This window comes from Megalobrama amblycephala, linkage group LG8 (assembly GCF_018812025.1).
Source record: "Megalobrama amblycephala isolate DHTTF-2021 linkage group LG8, ASM1881202v1, whole genome shotgun sequence".
Taxonomy (NCBI): domain Eukaryota; kingdom Metazoa; phylum Chordata; class Actinopteri; order Cypriniformes; family Xenocyprididae; genus Megalobrama; species Megalobrama amblycephala.
This window is the reverse complement of record NC_063051.1, coordinates 31,957,818-31,973,453: the sequence shown is the minus strand read 5'-3', so window position 1 is coordinate 31,973,453 and position 15,636 is coordinate 31,957,818. Positions and strand designations below refer to the sequence as shown.

General features: G+C 38.0%; 2 protein-coding genes across 12 annotated transcripts in view; both read right to left on the bottom strand.

Annotated features, from left to right (window-relative positions):
* Positions 1–3,788, bottom strand: part of adam23a (ADAM metallopeptidase domain 23a) — a 32,961-nt gene extending 29,173 nt beyond the window's left edge. For all 5 annotated transcript variants that reach the window (XR_007186234.1, XM_048200582.1, XM_048200581.1 and 2 more), the window contains exons 1-3: positions 3,467–3,788; positions 2,556–2,779; positions 1,952–2,028 (exon numbers count right to left, since the gene is read on the bottom strand). Coding sequence is in view for 4 of the 5 variants with exons in the window: in XM_048200582.1 (XP_048056539.1) it covers positions 1,952–2,028; positions 2,556–2,779; positions 3,467–3,545 (380 nt within the window). In the remaining variant the exon portion in view is untranslated. The remainder of the gene's footprint in view (positions 1–1,951; positions 2,029–2,555; positions 2,780–3,466) is intronic.
* Positions 3,789–6,190: 2,402 nt separating this feature from the next.
* zdbf2 (zinc finger, DBF-type containing 2) lies at positions 6,191–15,502 on the bottom strand. 7 transcript variants are annotated; one of them, XM_048200576.1, is made up of 7 exons: positions 15,016–15,502; positions 14,381–14,469; positions 12,578–12,622; positions 9,556–9,589; positions 9,325–9,421; positions 8,985–9,112; positions 6,191–8,848 (listed from the first exon to the last, which is right to left on the bottom strand). In XM_048200576.1, the coding sequence occupies exons 3-7, from the start codon at positions 12,612–12,614 to the stop codon at positions 6,427–6,429; spliced, it is 2,718 nt and encodes a 905-aa protein (XP_048056533.1). In that variant the 5' UTR covers positions 12,615–12,622; positions 14,381–14,469; positions 15,016–15,502; the 3' UTR covers positions 6,191–6,426. The 7 variants fall into 7 exon arrangements, with proteins under 7 accessions (XP_048056533.1, XP_048056529.1, XP_048056534.1 ...); XM_048200572.1 differs by having other exon boundaries at positions 14,377–14,469; positions 15,016–15,500; XM_048200577.1 differs by lacking the exon at positions 15,016–15,502 and adding an exon at positions 14,883–15,000.
* Positions 15,503–15,636: the final 134 nt, after the last annotated feature.

Here is a 15,636-nt window from a genome sequence, read left to right as displayed (position 1 = left end):
TTAAAGAAAAAAAATACAGATTCTCCCACGATTCTGAAAACAAAACAATAGACAACTAAACAAAATAACGTGTATGCCTAATTTACTTGAGGTTCTGACAAAATGTTCTATTTAATGTTATAAATGAGTCTATTAATAAATGTACATTCATTATGTAAATAATTGTTTGATATGAATAAATAAAGACTTGTTTCATGCAGAGTTTTTGAATGAATCTCTATCAAATATATTTTAACAGTCACTGGTCGGCACCTACTGACATAACAATGTAATACAATCTTTATTTGAAGCTTCAAAGGTCATTTAGCCTTCTGATTTTGATCGTTGCTGCAACATCAGTGTTTATTTCTGGCCAGGGTCTGCTAAAAATTGGCAGATGTGCTTCATCGTTGCTAAGTGTTCTGGGGTTAGTTACCCCACATTATAGTTACTTGGGTCTGCACAATTCCCTTCCAAGCAAACAAACCAGTGCGCCTTTATTTGTTGCTTTTTGATGGTTGTGTTGAAGTAAGCCAGAAACGCGCAGGCGCTGCTCCATTCGGCTATATTTAATATTTATGTTGACTCATCATGAGTTGAGTATGTGCGCTAAATCTGCGCTGATTACATAAACTTTGCCAGCAAACTTAGTGAACATAATGGCAAAATGGCAATGTTAGTAGCGTTATACAAGTATTTAGAATAAAAAGTATGTTCGATTCGGTGGAAATAACGTCAAATCAACACAAGTCAGCCATGTCAGGCTAATTAACAGTCCCAAGCTTTACATATCTATACTTATGGCAATTAAATCAAGGTTATCATAACGTTACTTTACGAGATTCTTCTTCATTAAGGCACACAGGCAGACCTATCGGAGATTTCAATTCACATTTATTTGTATAGCGCTTTTCACGATACATATCGTTTCAAAGCAGCTTTTCAGAGAATGCATTTCAACATTACAATTTAAAGAATGCAGGTAGAAGCAATGAGCTCCTGAAAAAAATGAATTACATATTAACAATAATTAGGATATATAGAAATTGTGAATGCGCATGTTGATCCAGATGATTGCGTCAATCATCAAAGATGACTCTCTTCAGTTGTGCATTCACTCTTTCCAGGTGCGTTGCACCTGCAAAGCCAGGAGGAGGTTTTTTTTTTTTTACTGAGAAGGCGATTCTTATGATTTCATTCACCGTGAATAAATCCCAACCACTCCAAACACTTTCTCATCAGATCTACACAAATCTCACAGGTGACCTATTTTGGTCTCAAAAAGGTGAATTTTCACTGAAAGGTGAGGAGTTTGCATCTATGAACATCAAAAGAACGTGCAACTAAAACATGCATAAATAATAACATTTTGAGAACCTTAATAAAGACCAGATAACTTTGAACGAACGTTCTATTAAAGTTACTGGAAAAATGTTTGTTCATAACTTTGAGAGAACCTTGTCAGAACGTTAGCCAAAGTTCTGATAATGTTGGGTTGTTTCCAAATCTTTCTACTTTGTATATTGTGAATATTATTGGCTCTATATGACAAATTGCTTGCAATGTTCCTCATTTGTAAGCTGCCTTGACAAAAGCATCTGTTAAATGAATAAAGGTAAATGTAATTACCAGGGTGGCAGTTAATTTCAAATAAAACACCAAGCACCTTATATGCTGTTAATCATAACACATTCACAGTTTTTCAGGGAATAGTTTGGATGATTTAAACCACAATGTTCTTAGATCTTCAATGAACGCCTCGAACGTAAAGATGCCGACACAGACAAATGGCAGGGAGATAACTGAATAGGACAAGCGGATAAGCACGGAACCAACCTCAGCAAGAGATTTTTAGGATTTTAATACAAAAAGGAGAGAATATAGCTGCTTTATTTTAAAAAATGTGACAATGTGCAACTGAACAATTCAGCGTTCTTGAACCTGTCTCTTACATACACACACACGCACTTACTTGTTCAAAGTAAGGTCCAAAGTGAACGTGGTGCCAAAGGCGTCCAGCTGGAAACTTGCTTGGGCCAGGTGGACATCCTGCGGTCAGGGAGATAAACAGAGGCTCATTAACACTTCACAAAACAAACATATGTTACTACATCAAATCTGCCAGCAAAGCCTGCAAACGTAATGGTAAAATTTCATTTCTGTTTTGCACGCACATTAAATCATATTATCAAACGGCAAAGTGCATCTACAGATAAAACATCTGCTCTAGAGCATCATAAATCACACAGCTGTGCTGTTTTACAGCAAAAACACTGCATTGGCAGAAGTAAAGTGAGAGTGTGTGCACAATACAATCCCACAACGTCTGTTCAGTACAGAGAGAGCGAGGGAGAAAAAAAAATGCTTCTTTTGCGAAATGTGCGTTAGATTTGTGAGGGAGGGCCGGTGAACCTGGATCAACTCTGAGCGTTGGGCATACTGCACCATTCCCAGCAGCTGCTCGAGGTATGAAATGAAGCATCTTCCTTGCTCCACAACTCCTTAGCGCAGGAGTGTTGAAGACCTAAATACGGGGAGGGGATTTTCATACTTTACACTGCAAGACAACCTCTCACCTGTCCATCCCCGGCCTGGTTCCTCGCCCGAGTGTCCAGATCATGATACGTGCTCTCCGAATCCTCATTCAAGTAGTAAATGAGCCGGGAGGGATATGTGACGGTGACCTCACGCTCTTCCGATTTTCTACCCGTGGAATTGCCCGGTGCTGCTGCTGCCGCTTCTCGCGGGGTCTCAGACACGTGCTGATCCCTGAGATCCTCATTCTGCACGGCGCTGGAAACTGCAGGATAGGAGGAAACTGTTTACGGTCTTCATCTCGGAGAAGGATCCCGTCAATTATATATGAACGTGTGCCAGCAGTTGCAGCCCTGTGATGCTGCAGAGAAGCTGCGCACAGATCTCTCTTATGCAGATCTCAGTGTATCGAACGGAGGCACTACGGCTGATAACCAAATAAAACAATGAAATCTGATCACACATTTAAGACAGTGGATGAGAGGGCGAGACATGATGCATGTAATGGCAACAGAGAAATAAGAGACACATATTGACAAAACATTACCATTTATAATTTTTTTCTCAACTTTATCAGCTGCATATTTGGATATGTGATATCTGAATTGTAAAGGCATTAGACACGCATCATGTCAGCTAATGATAATCTATTGTCATGGTAATCGAATTAAGATTCAGTCCTTATAGCATATACAACACCATACTAATGGGGCTGTCAACCCATAGAGAGGCCTTCAAAAGCTTTTACCCCCCTCTGCATAGATTGACATGTATAAACGGCCGTAAACACAGTTAAGTAATGGAGGCTGCTCAATCAAAGCCTGCACAGAGCCTGCGTATCAAGCTGGGATTTCCTACCGCAACAAAAGGCGTTGGAAAGGCAAATGCTAGAGCAAATATCGAATAATATCATGTAAATAATAAAGTTGCGCAAGGTAAACGTTATACTTACCCGTTGAGATTGAGGAGATAGAAGATGGCAAGGAAATAAATATGCTAGCGAGCAGACACAGATGGAATATCAGACGCATGATTCATATTTGAAGACTAAATAAAATGTCATTAGCGCATCAATTTACAGCGAGTCCATTATTATGAGGGCGATTTTAGTGCGTATCCCGCGGGAAGTGGGGGAAATCCTTCATGCAGCATCGGAGACTGAGGGGTGGGTAGCACGGTTGGGATGCTGAGGGGGTGGGGAGGACTGGGAAGAAGGCGAAGGGGTGGTAGCACGGATGGATGGAAGGCGGTGGCCAAGCAGCTCATATCGTAAGGGAAGCCAGTGCGCCTGCGCACTGCATCTTCTGCTGCGCTGACGCGTCAACCATCCTCACTTTGTACACTCGCCAGCACACTCATCCTAGCAAATCAGTTGGTTGTAATGAATTTGGACAACTAGAATTGTTATACGCTAGCCCACAACCTAAGCCTGGAATAAAAGCTTTAGTCTTTTATGCGTAAATAAAGACGGATTAATTCACTTTCAAATGAAAGTTAGCCCAAGATTTACTCACCCTCAAGCCATCCTAGGTGTATATGACTTTCTTCTTTCTGATGAACACAATCGGAGTTATATTAATAAATATACCAACGAGTATGAGCTGAAGAAAGTGTCTCCATCTCCATCCATCCATCATAAACGTACTCCACACGGCTCCGGGGGGTTAATAAAGTTCTTCTGAAGCAAAACGATGCGTTTGTGTAAAAAAGAAAAAAATCTATATTTAACAAGTTCTGCCGTATTCAACTTACAAGAAAGTGTAAACTCTCGCAGTTTAAAAAGCTTACGCTACGTCCTACGCCTTCCCTATTCAACTTACGGAAAAGGTGACGTGACTCCAGTTTACACTTTCTTCGTAAGTTGAATACTGAAGGCGATCTGGCGGAAGCTAGATATTTTACTTTATAACTTGTTAAATGTGGAATTTTTTTTTTTTTTACACAAACGCATCGCTTTGCTTCAGAAAGACTTTATTAACCCCCCCGGAGCCATGTGGAGTACGTTTATGATGGATGGAGACACTTTCTTCAGCTCATACTTGTTAAATGCCATTATAAAGCTTGGAAGTCAGGATATTTATTAATATATCTTCGATTGTGTTCATCATAAAGAAGTAAGTCATATACACCTAGGATGGCTTGAGAGTGAGAAAAGCTTGGGCTAATTTTCATTTGAAAGTGAACTAATACTTTAATTAAAAGTGCATCTATGTCAGACCACATGCATGGACAGACTGAATGTTTAAATTGGAAATGAATGATTAAGTTGATTTGTTTCAGCCACTATTTGCATGTATTTTATATTTAAAAATCCACCACATCATATAAGATTATTGCTGCCTTATATACAGTTGTATTTTTCTATTGCAGTTATATATTTTTTCTTTCATTTTCTCATCCCACACCACTGCATTTTGCAAAAGAAATAATCTGCAATTGTTTGCACAGTACTTGTATACAGCGCCTAACTGTAACTTGTATGTATGTATTGTCAGTGCTGGCTATCTGATTACGTGTAATCTGGATTATGTAATCAGATTCCAAAAATAAAGTACTTATAATTACATTATATTACATTTTAAAATTATCATAATCAGACTAAAGTTACTTTTTATGGATTACATGATTACATGTTATTTTTACAATGTCAGTAAATTATTCATTATTCAATGATTCTCCCTACTACTACAACTTTTTTATCTTTTAAGCCTAAAAGCCTACTGCTTATATATGTTCAGAAGGCAATCTGACCAATCGCAATGCTAAATCCGCCATTTTGTCCAACAAACAAACCAGACAGGAGTTAATAGATTAACATTGGTGGACTTGAACTTCAAAAATGGCGTTTATCGTCTTTTCAGTTGAAACAACATCATTTCGGATGTTCATTCATGTTTATTTCATGCTATAACGAGTGGGAAGAGATGATCGGTTCAAGTTCCATTTGAACTGAGGCGCTACAGCGAACTGTCACCACACATTAAAGAGCCACAAAATGGTATTTATTGTTTGAATTTTAAAAAAAAAATTGATGTAATTTGAAAGCTGAGACTTTATATATCAAAAGTAACCTGCTCTGTCTTGTCTGTTGGCACGTTGTCAGTGTCAAGATTATCCTATTCAAATCAATGTAATAAATGAGTTAGGTCAAAAGTAATCTAAAAGAAGTCAGATTACATTACCTTAAATGTGTAATGTAACAGATTACTTTACTAATTTTTGCCACGTAATTAGGAATCAGTAACTGATTACAATTTGTAATCTACCCAGCACTGTGTTTTGATCTTTGTGAAAAAAAACAAAACAAAACAACTTTACTTGACTAAATGAAATGCAATACTTTTTTTTTTAAACAATGTTGATGGATTTTCATGGAAGATCACTTCCATCACTATGACTGATGTTTTTTTTCTTAAATGCTTTGACCTCATCCATTAGGAACATCTAAACTTTTAAGGGACAGAGTGTAAAATGCCCATGAAGGCACTTGTATTGCGTGTTTGTGAGAGAGAATAAATGGCTGATTCCCAAAGAGCACATTTGCCTTGTGTAGGATACGTATTGTTGACCTAAGCAGTTTTTGCATTTGTTGGTATGTATTTTAAAGACAATTTGATACAGTGCCAAAACCCAAAGAGAAAAAAAATGCTCTTAATATACTTATGAAAGACAAAAATATTAATTATAAATTTAATTTACAACCATCAATATCAACCTCTGAGAAAATACCCATTAGAAACTTAAAAAATATATACTCATTACAAGTTAAAAAAATGCATATGACAAATAAAACATATACAGACAAAAATGAACTTCAACTAGAAACAGTCAGCTGAAATTCAACTGTGCAAAACTATACAGCATTTGAAGAACAGAAGTCAGCTTATGCTCATGGCTGGTGTCTGATAACGTTCAGTCTGCTATATTTACAGTGGCGGTCCTCCCCCTCACTCTCTTCTGCTGACTGGCACTGAGCATTGTATTTATTTGTTTAGAAGAGGATGTAATAACCGGCTGTATCGCCAGTTTAGAGGAAGCCGATGATCTAAGTGAGGCCTTTGCAGGGTTCTTGTTTCTGGGAGATGTCCTACATTCTGCAGATATGCTTGAGCTAACAGTTTGCCGGAGATTGCTTTGTGATTTAGCTTTGCGCTGTGGTTTGGTTGACTTCCTCTTGGTCCTGTAAGGGGGTACCGATGGTCTCTTGGCTGGAGTCAAAGGTCCAGCCCTCCGTAAGCTACGTCTGATTGGTGTTTGGTCAACTGGTGTTTGTTGGCGGTGTTCCTCTTGTTCCAATCCTCCAACTTTATAGGAACTGCTTGCACAAGAGTGAGGAAGTGCTTTGGAAGAATCAGATGGCGTGAGGTGTCCAAGGAGGAAACAACTGCTACTTGAGATAGAGGAGCGGCTGAATAAGGCTCTTCGGCTGCTAGACAAAGAAGAACCAGGTTCTGAGGGTCCACCGCTCTCCAGAATAGAGTCTGAGGTGGAGGTACATAGATCAGCCATGCTGCTCCTACCACGACACTTTCGAGAACCTCCTGATGACTGCCCCTGCTCCAGGCCCTGCCTCTCCTTGTTGATATCTGGGCTAAGGCTACGGAACAGCTGGCGGACATGTGAAAGAGATTTGGAATTAGAGGGTAAAGATATGCCTTTTGGTGGACTCTTCAATATCCGATTGGTCAAAGGGTCGTAGAACTTAAGAGGTGTCTTTTTGTACTTGTACTTCTGGCCAACATCACTGTCACATGACTTCCGCTTCCTCCCTGCTTTCTTAATAGGGGTGGGCTTGGAGATTCCTTGACCCCCATCTGGGGAAGAAAGCACATAGACCACAGTTTTAGGTTGTAGAGGACTCATTATCTTGCAGTAAGAAGCAGGAAGCTTTAATGCACAGAGTCTGGTCTTCATGTCAGGGGTCCTTTCAAGGCTAGGGCATTGCTGGGGCTCTTCACTGTGTGTCGAGGGGAATGTTTCTTGTGTTGATTTCGGTCGCACCACAGGGCAGCTAAGAGGGATGGTCTGTGTACCGTGGCTTACCTTTACCACTTGGCAACGTGACGCTAGTCTGTAAAATTTTTGCCTCGTTTTCCTCAACAAAACAGCTGAAGGTGTAGGGTCTTCTTCATTGTGTTCCATGAGCGGCAAGATATCTGTAGGCTCCCATCCAGCAGTATCTGCTTTTTCTTTTCTTTCCCGGTTCTTGTTCTTTTTCCTTTTCTTACTGTGCTTCCCAAACATAGCCAAGGATTCACTTTCAAAATAGCAACGGAATTGGCCTTGTTGGAACTCTCTCACTATGGAGTCTATCTTCACGTCATCTTCAAACATCACTTGTGTCCACGTTTTTCCAACAAAAGACTGTGGTATGTGAGGAAGATCAGGAAACACCTTCTCAGCAGCACTCTCCTTGGTTTCCTCAGGTGTTCCCACAGAGTTTAGAGCTGTGTGCAGCTGAGTCTGGTATCCTTGGTCTTCAAGGTTTATATGCACTTCCAGTAACTCGGCTAAATTCTTTTCTTCACCCTTTGCCTTTCCCAAAGCCATCTGTATCGCGTTGTCCCATTCTTCACTGCCTTCGGATTCACTCATTGACTGAGGACTCAAAAGGAAGCTGCCATCATCCTCTTGCTGGTCGACTTTGGGACTGTAGCCATAACAGTATTTTTCAATAACCTCCTCTATCACATCTCGAATCTGGTCCGATAGATGACTGAATGTCTGTTCCCTATGGAGGACTTTCGAATGGGGCAGTCCTGAAATCCCCACTGTGGACTCCTCAGCCACTGGTCCAAAGGTTGCAGGCTGGTCCTTTGAGGTAATGCACTTTGCAGCTTTTGGGGCATGGGATGCTGTAATGGAGTCACTCCCCTCATTATCCCTATTGGTTTTCTTGTGCGCTTTCCTGTGTTCAACAGCTCCAGCCTTAGCGACTGGTGGACGATTTGAAGCACAGGGATGTCTTTGTGAGCTTTCTCTCTGAACAGGTAGTGTCAATTGTGATGTATGTGGTTTGTCATTGGCAGAGCTGCCACTAGTCCTGTGCATAAAACCCTGTGTGGGAGAATACTTTTCAGGGGGAGGTGGTTCAGGCACCGTTGTTCCAATTTGGGAAGTAGTTTGTATATGTGTAGTTGCAGTGATGTCAGTCGTCACTGCTGGAATTGAGGCTGCAATTTGCAGCATTTGGCAGGACTCTTCATCAGAGGTAGGCATCTCCTCACGTGTCCCAACAGAGACACCATCCTCATCTGATCCACAGTACACCTCTGAGAGCACCTCCTTTGGGACAAGTGGGGTAGTTAGTGAAGGTAGATCAGCATGGGTAGGCCTACAGAGAAATGAAGTGTCAAAAACAATGACTGAATATGAGTTTTTCTTTTCAATTTCCAAAACATAAAACATGTAATATATTACGGGAACATGGCAACAATGAAATCTAAAATGTTAATGCATGGGTAGCATACCGTGTATCGCTGTAGTGATGAGGATGATGCTGGAGCACATCCTGGAGGAATCTCTCTAATAAACTTCCAGAAGATACACTAGCTCTAGAAGCCCGTACCACTTCTCTATGTTGGGCACTCAAGATATGCTGCAGAATACAACAATAAATTGTTTACAATAAAGCCTTAATAACTCATAATGATTATCATAAATGCATGATATTACAATCTATTATAGTGCAATATATATATAGTTCGCCTTTGATTTGTTTAAATAGAACTACTAACTCAAGCTTAACAAATACCTAGATCAAAACAGTAATTAAAGGGGAAGGAATGATGTTACCAGAGAGTTACGCACCTGTTCCACACTATTGTACAGAACTTGACAGCAGCTGCAGTAACCCTGTCTTTGGGAGCTAGAAGGACCAGCAACAGGCTGTTCTCCTCTACCAGTCCTTCAGGTGGGATAAATAATAGATTTTGGTAAAATTATATTTGTTTAAATTTGCAATTGAATTGCTACTGAGAATACATAATGGGATGGCTAGTGGATTGGTGCAAACGTTGAATTTATTTTCAGACAACTCACCTGCCGGACGTATCAGCTGGACACCTCGCTGCATCTACAACACATAACAAAACATTAACATGCATTCTCTGAATCAGTGGTTCTCAACTAGTTTTGCTCAGGATCCGGATGTTACATTGGACATCAGTGGTGACCCGACACAGTACCAAATCTACTTATCTTATAAAAGAAAAATGCCCTTAAAATAAAATATTTAAACATATTACTATTTATTAGATATCTTAAGACAACAATTCCTCATTATTAATGTTCATTCTCATTATTTAGCCATATGTATTGTAGTCTAGGTAGTCTCTGTGTTATTTTCTTTTCTTTTGTAGTGTTGTTCATGATTTTTGAAGATAAGGACATGTCTCACAACCTGTCCATGTTGGCATCTAATTTGGCTAGATTTCCATGACAAGTGTTGTGTACAGCACATTCCAGGGCCCAGTTTTATGGCAAGGACCCTCTCTGGCTGCAACAGTAAAGAAAGGTTGGCTACATTTGGACTGGCTTTTGGTAAACTATAGCACAAGCAAATGTCCAACACCATCAGACAAGGATGGTAAGACAACTGACTGACATTTCTTAGAGGGCAAGAAAAAGACCCCAAGTACCAAGCCCGGGAATGACAGGACGGTTTAAAAACAAGTGGTTTTAAACTATTAAAACGCAATTAGCAGCTAAAGAGAACTTATTTTGCTATATGAGCGCTTTCTGACAGATGGTTTCTGAACTCTGGTACCATTCACTACCATTTTTAATTGGACTAGTTACATAATTGGAATAAAAAAGGCACATGTAACCACGTCAATCACGCCAAATCTGATTGTAAGGGGTCAGGGGTGGTTTAAACCTTTTTTAATACATTTAATAGGACGTGTAAACACTTGATCGGACTGTAAAACGAAACTTGAAAGTTCTACGCATGTGCAATGATGATGACGGATGGAACAGGCGGTTGTTGTTAATAACAGTGTAATAAATGACAGCCGTGTCATTCTAAAATTCTCATTCCACTTATCATCTATGAAATGCTGCAGGACAATGTCACTTAATGTGCTCGTCATGTCCTAATAAACATATTAATGGGATAGTTCACCCAAAAATGAAAATTATCCCATAATTTACTCACCGTCAAGCCATGCTCTCAGTTGCATGCAATCCTTAATTCGATTCTTTTTCACAGCTTATTGCGCTTGCATGGTCAAATACACACACAATTATGTCACATGCACATTGTGTGGAGTATTAAAGCAAACACATTCTGTTATGTCCTACGCAAATGTAAACTGTTAGGAAAAAAATCAGATGTGTGACGATATATTAGAAATGTGCAGTCATTCTTAAAAGGACAGCAGTTTAGTTTTACGACCTTTTTATGAACTTTTTGAAGCTTCAAAGATCAAGTTGCAAAGGCAGTCTATAGAAGGACAGAATGCTGTCAGATTTCATCAAAAAGATCTTCATTTGTGTTCTGAAGATGAATGGAGGTCTTACGGGTGTGGAACGACATGAGGGTGAGTAATTAATGACATCATTTTCATTTTGGGGTGAATGAACACTTTAATGTAAAAAAGAATGCATGCATGACAGTTTTTCCATTATGTTTTGACTCTATGTGTTCAGAACATTGCCAAAGGTATTCTGCCGATAGTTTGGGAAGCGAATAATACATTGGTAAAACTTTAAAGACACTAACTGTGTGCTTTCGATAATGCAAACAAGTTCCACAGGGGAAAGAAGGGTGGGTCACTCTTTCTGATGCCACCAGCCAATCACAGCACTGGAATGGAGAAGCACCCAATTGCAATCTCCTGCTTATCGGAAAGGGATAAATGCACCCTTTCAACAGTTTGTCCAGAGAGACAATACCAGACAAACCACGTTCTGAGTCTCCGGCCTGCAAATGTAAGACAATAGCAGGTACACCTTTCCGAGTCCCCGGCCTATAAGGGGGGGACATTAACGGATACAATCAAGTTCTGAGTCTTTGGCCTGTGAAGTAAGTGAGATCAATAGATCCCATGCTTTAAGTTTATGGTTTGTGAGGCAGCAACAGATATGACTACGTTCTGAGTCTCCAGTCTGTGAAGAATGAGACATTAACAAACACTATGTCTTCATCCAGCGAGCGGATTGACCGAGTCTCTGGCTCAGAGAGGCAGAAGACATACAGATACATTTGCAACAAGGTTAAGCTCCGGCGAGCAAACCTTAACTTCAAGGTACCTTCGTCGGCGTGTTCCAGATTTAAGGACCCATTTGGTCCTCCAAGAGATCATCCCACAGCGCTTCCCGATCAAGGCTGTTGGAACAGATTCTGGTCCCCCTCCACTGCATTGCTACCCAGCACAACCAGTGGAAGACATTATTTGTTTGATGCATAATAAGGTTCTTCACCTTATTAGTTTCAGAGAAACAAGAATTAAGATAACTTAATTACTGTACTTCTATTTTATGTCCCTTATGCACTTTTTTCCTTTATCATTCATGGTATTCATTTAGTAGTTGTGTTTATTACTCTTGTTTGTCTTTTTAAAATTTAAAATACAAATTTATTTTACTACACGTGCCTTTCTTGTGTTGATAATACAGTAAACAGCTCTATATGTTATCTGATATCTTACAAATCCTTCAGATTTGTCAGATTAAAAACTCCAGTTTACATAATTTTTTATTTATTCAATCTTTGATTGTTTTTTTTTACTGTCAAGGTGAAATTTTTGGCTAGTGCCTCACAGTTAAAGAAGGAATGAGTCATCTGACACACTCACCTTAGGTGCCGTGTGACCAAAACGCAAAACACATTTTGGTGCCACGTGTGAGAAACCCTACATAACTGTTTTTTCTTACAAAATTATTGCAAATCTTTCTTACATAACTAAGTATTAATTATTCATTTTATTATTATAACATTATTATCATTATCTGCATTATTATTTAGTTGGTACTGTTAGTCCCACTGGCTCTGCAGTGCTCTATGATTAAATAAATAAATATTTCTGAAATGTAATAGTGTGAGATTAAAGAACCTTACTTTTAGCAGAGGACTGTGGTCCTTCCTCCAAAGGCATGGTACTGTCTTTAAACAATAACACAAACACAGAGAGAACGTTGCTTGCATAGTATATTATTGTATTGCACACTGTACAGTTTGCATATTTAAAAGTATTTCACGTTACATTATACGAGTCATTTCAGGAAACTGGTATGATTTGAATCCCTCTGACCTTTTTCAGTGTATTTTATCTATTGGGTCACCAAAATATATTTTTAAAAGCTTTTTGTATTAATTGAAATGTCTCCTTTAATAATATTTAAAAACATGACATACATTTTATCTTCACATTAGAAATTATTTTGTCATGTCCCTCAAGGCCTATGAAAGTGTACTTGGGATATGAATAATAAAATGAGAAATTTTCTTTGCCATTCCCATAAATATCCATCTGTGCATTTTTGAAAGAAATCACAACCCCGTCACACCTACATTTTTATTATTATTATTTTTTTTTTTTTGTTAAGTTTAAGAAAAAGTAATTTAAAGTTAATTGAATTCTGTCTGAAATATTCACAGCAATCATAAGAATACTGATTTTAGTTCAAATTCTGAAGTTAAGCCTTTGATAAAAAAATTATGAGGTTGCTGTCCCAGGTGAAAAAAAGTACACTTCTATAATGTACTTAAAGTGCTCTATTTTCGTGCACTTATTTTGTACTTAATATACTTAAAATTCTTCTTTAGATCATCTTAAGAACATCTAAGTGTACTTAACTGTGCTATTCTGAGAATAATAAAATGTGCTTTTAATATACTATCTCTGTATTTAAAAAATGTATTTAGTTACCACTTGTAGTACACTACGTGTTCAAATGTACTATAAGTAACTAAATACATTTTTTAAATACAGAAATAGTATATTAAAAGCACATTTTAGTTCATATTTCATTCTCAAAATAGCACAGTTGAGAACACTTAGATGTTCTTAAGATTATCTTTAGAAGTACTAAAGAAAAATATTTAGTATATTAAGTACAAAATAAGTGCACAAAAGTACTTTTTTTTCACCTGGGGTCACAAAAAAGTGCCCATTTCAGGCTTTAGTATAACAAAAGTGTGAGATTTTATTTAACTTTTATATTTGCAATTACTGAATTAGTGTGAGGGACATCTGATTAATAGGAAAATGTTGATTTTATCACAAATACATTTTATAATACAGGGATGCAAACAGGTAAGGGGGAAAAAAGGTGAGAACATCGCATGCTTGGCACGATATGGTTTTTTTTGCTTGTTTGTTTTTTTAAAATTTGCTTTACATGCTCATTTGTAGTTACTTTAAGGGATTTTTAATTTATTTTTAATACCGTATATATCCAAAACTGTAATGCAGGATATTTAAGACAAATATTGGCTTATTAGATGGCAATACTGAGCTAAACTGCAAACTGTTTGCCCTCTCTCTCTTTACCATTCCCACATCTCAGACCTCAAATACATAAAATATTCCCCGTTAAAGACATTAGTTTTTTAAAGTAAGAGTAAAGGAAACAATTTACAGTACTTATGAAACAAACAAGTACCCTTGTAAGATTACAAGTACCCTTGTCAATGTCCAAATCGTACCAGTTTCGTGGAATGACTTATACACAGGCAATTTCTCTTGCTAATGCTCTATTTTTTATTTTGCCTAGGGCCTTGCACAAAAAATTTACTGCTAGCAATTACTGACGTATTCTGCATTATGCATTTTATAAATACCCTTTGATTTTAGCGAGAGACTGTAAAATAGCATTGTTTCAATGAACAGACCTACTAAATGAATGCATACTCACCTACATGGAGACTGAGAGGATGCCTATTAATGTTTCCGTGTCACATCACCGCGTTTATGTGCACAGCCACGTGTAGTGAGTTAAAAGTCGTATCTAAAGATATAGAATACATTAGCCAGAATTAGAAAAGACACTTAAAAGTCTCTTGTAAGTGCACTTAGTTATTATTATGCTTGATAAATAATATTTAAAACAAAAATACATTAATTTGTATCTTAAATCAGTTTTAATACTTCACAACACATATATAGTTAACTTCTAATGGATTTTAAATTTTTTTTTTTCTTTACTATGTCCAGCTTTAACTACTCATAAACCGTGTTTATATGCCGGCCTGCACACACAAACACGGCCATTTAAACAGCGCGTGCCAATATTACCACAGAAACACACCTTCACTTAAAATGCATTTGAAAACGCTTGAATTTTAAACACTGTTTCAGAAAACAAACACTGTTTAGGATCACACAAACTGTAGTTTGAGCTAGCCTGCTATGCTAATTCACCTAGCAAGCTAGTGACACTTAGCATGGCAACGTGGAAGGTGACAACAGGACAGTGACATAGTAAATATTCACTTAAATACGACCTAAAAAATATATAAACATAATAAAGCTGCAGTCTTCAGCACGCTGTCACCTGATTATGGATGTTATTCCACTTAGATCCCATCGGTTTCCGTATTTAGCGCATGTCTGCTAGTGGAGTGACGTAAGAGTAAAGCGCGGGAAACCGCCCACAAGTCTGATCAATGGGGCTGTAAACTCAACCCGACCAAAATAACTATTATAGAAAATTCAGATCGCATTCATTGATAGTAACACTACAAATCTTGCAAACTATTTAGCTTTGCAACAGTTCTCGTAGCAGTGATACAACATGCCAATGTATGGACACATTTCGCCATTGAAATGAATTGGAAAGTGTCCCAATCAACCTGAATTTACCCTATATATAAAAGAGTGATTGAAAACATCATGTAAAGTCAAATAAACTACATAATTGTTTGTTACAATATATTAGAATCTGCTTAGCATTTGATAAAAACAAGTTCATGATCTTAAAAACAAAACATTCATGCTAAAAAGCACATGCCAAATATTTAAAATGTTCATTTTGAAGACAGAGTATAACTTTAAAGGGTTAGTTGAACCAAAAATGAAAATTCTGTCATTTATTACTCACCCTCATGCCGTTTCACACCCGTAAGACCTTCATTCATCTTCAGAACACAAATTAAGATATTTTTGATGAAATCCA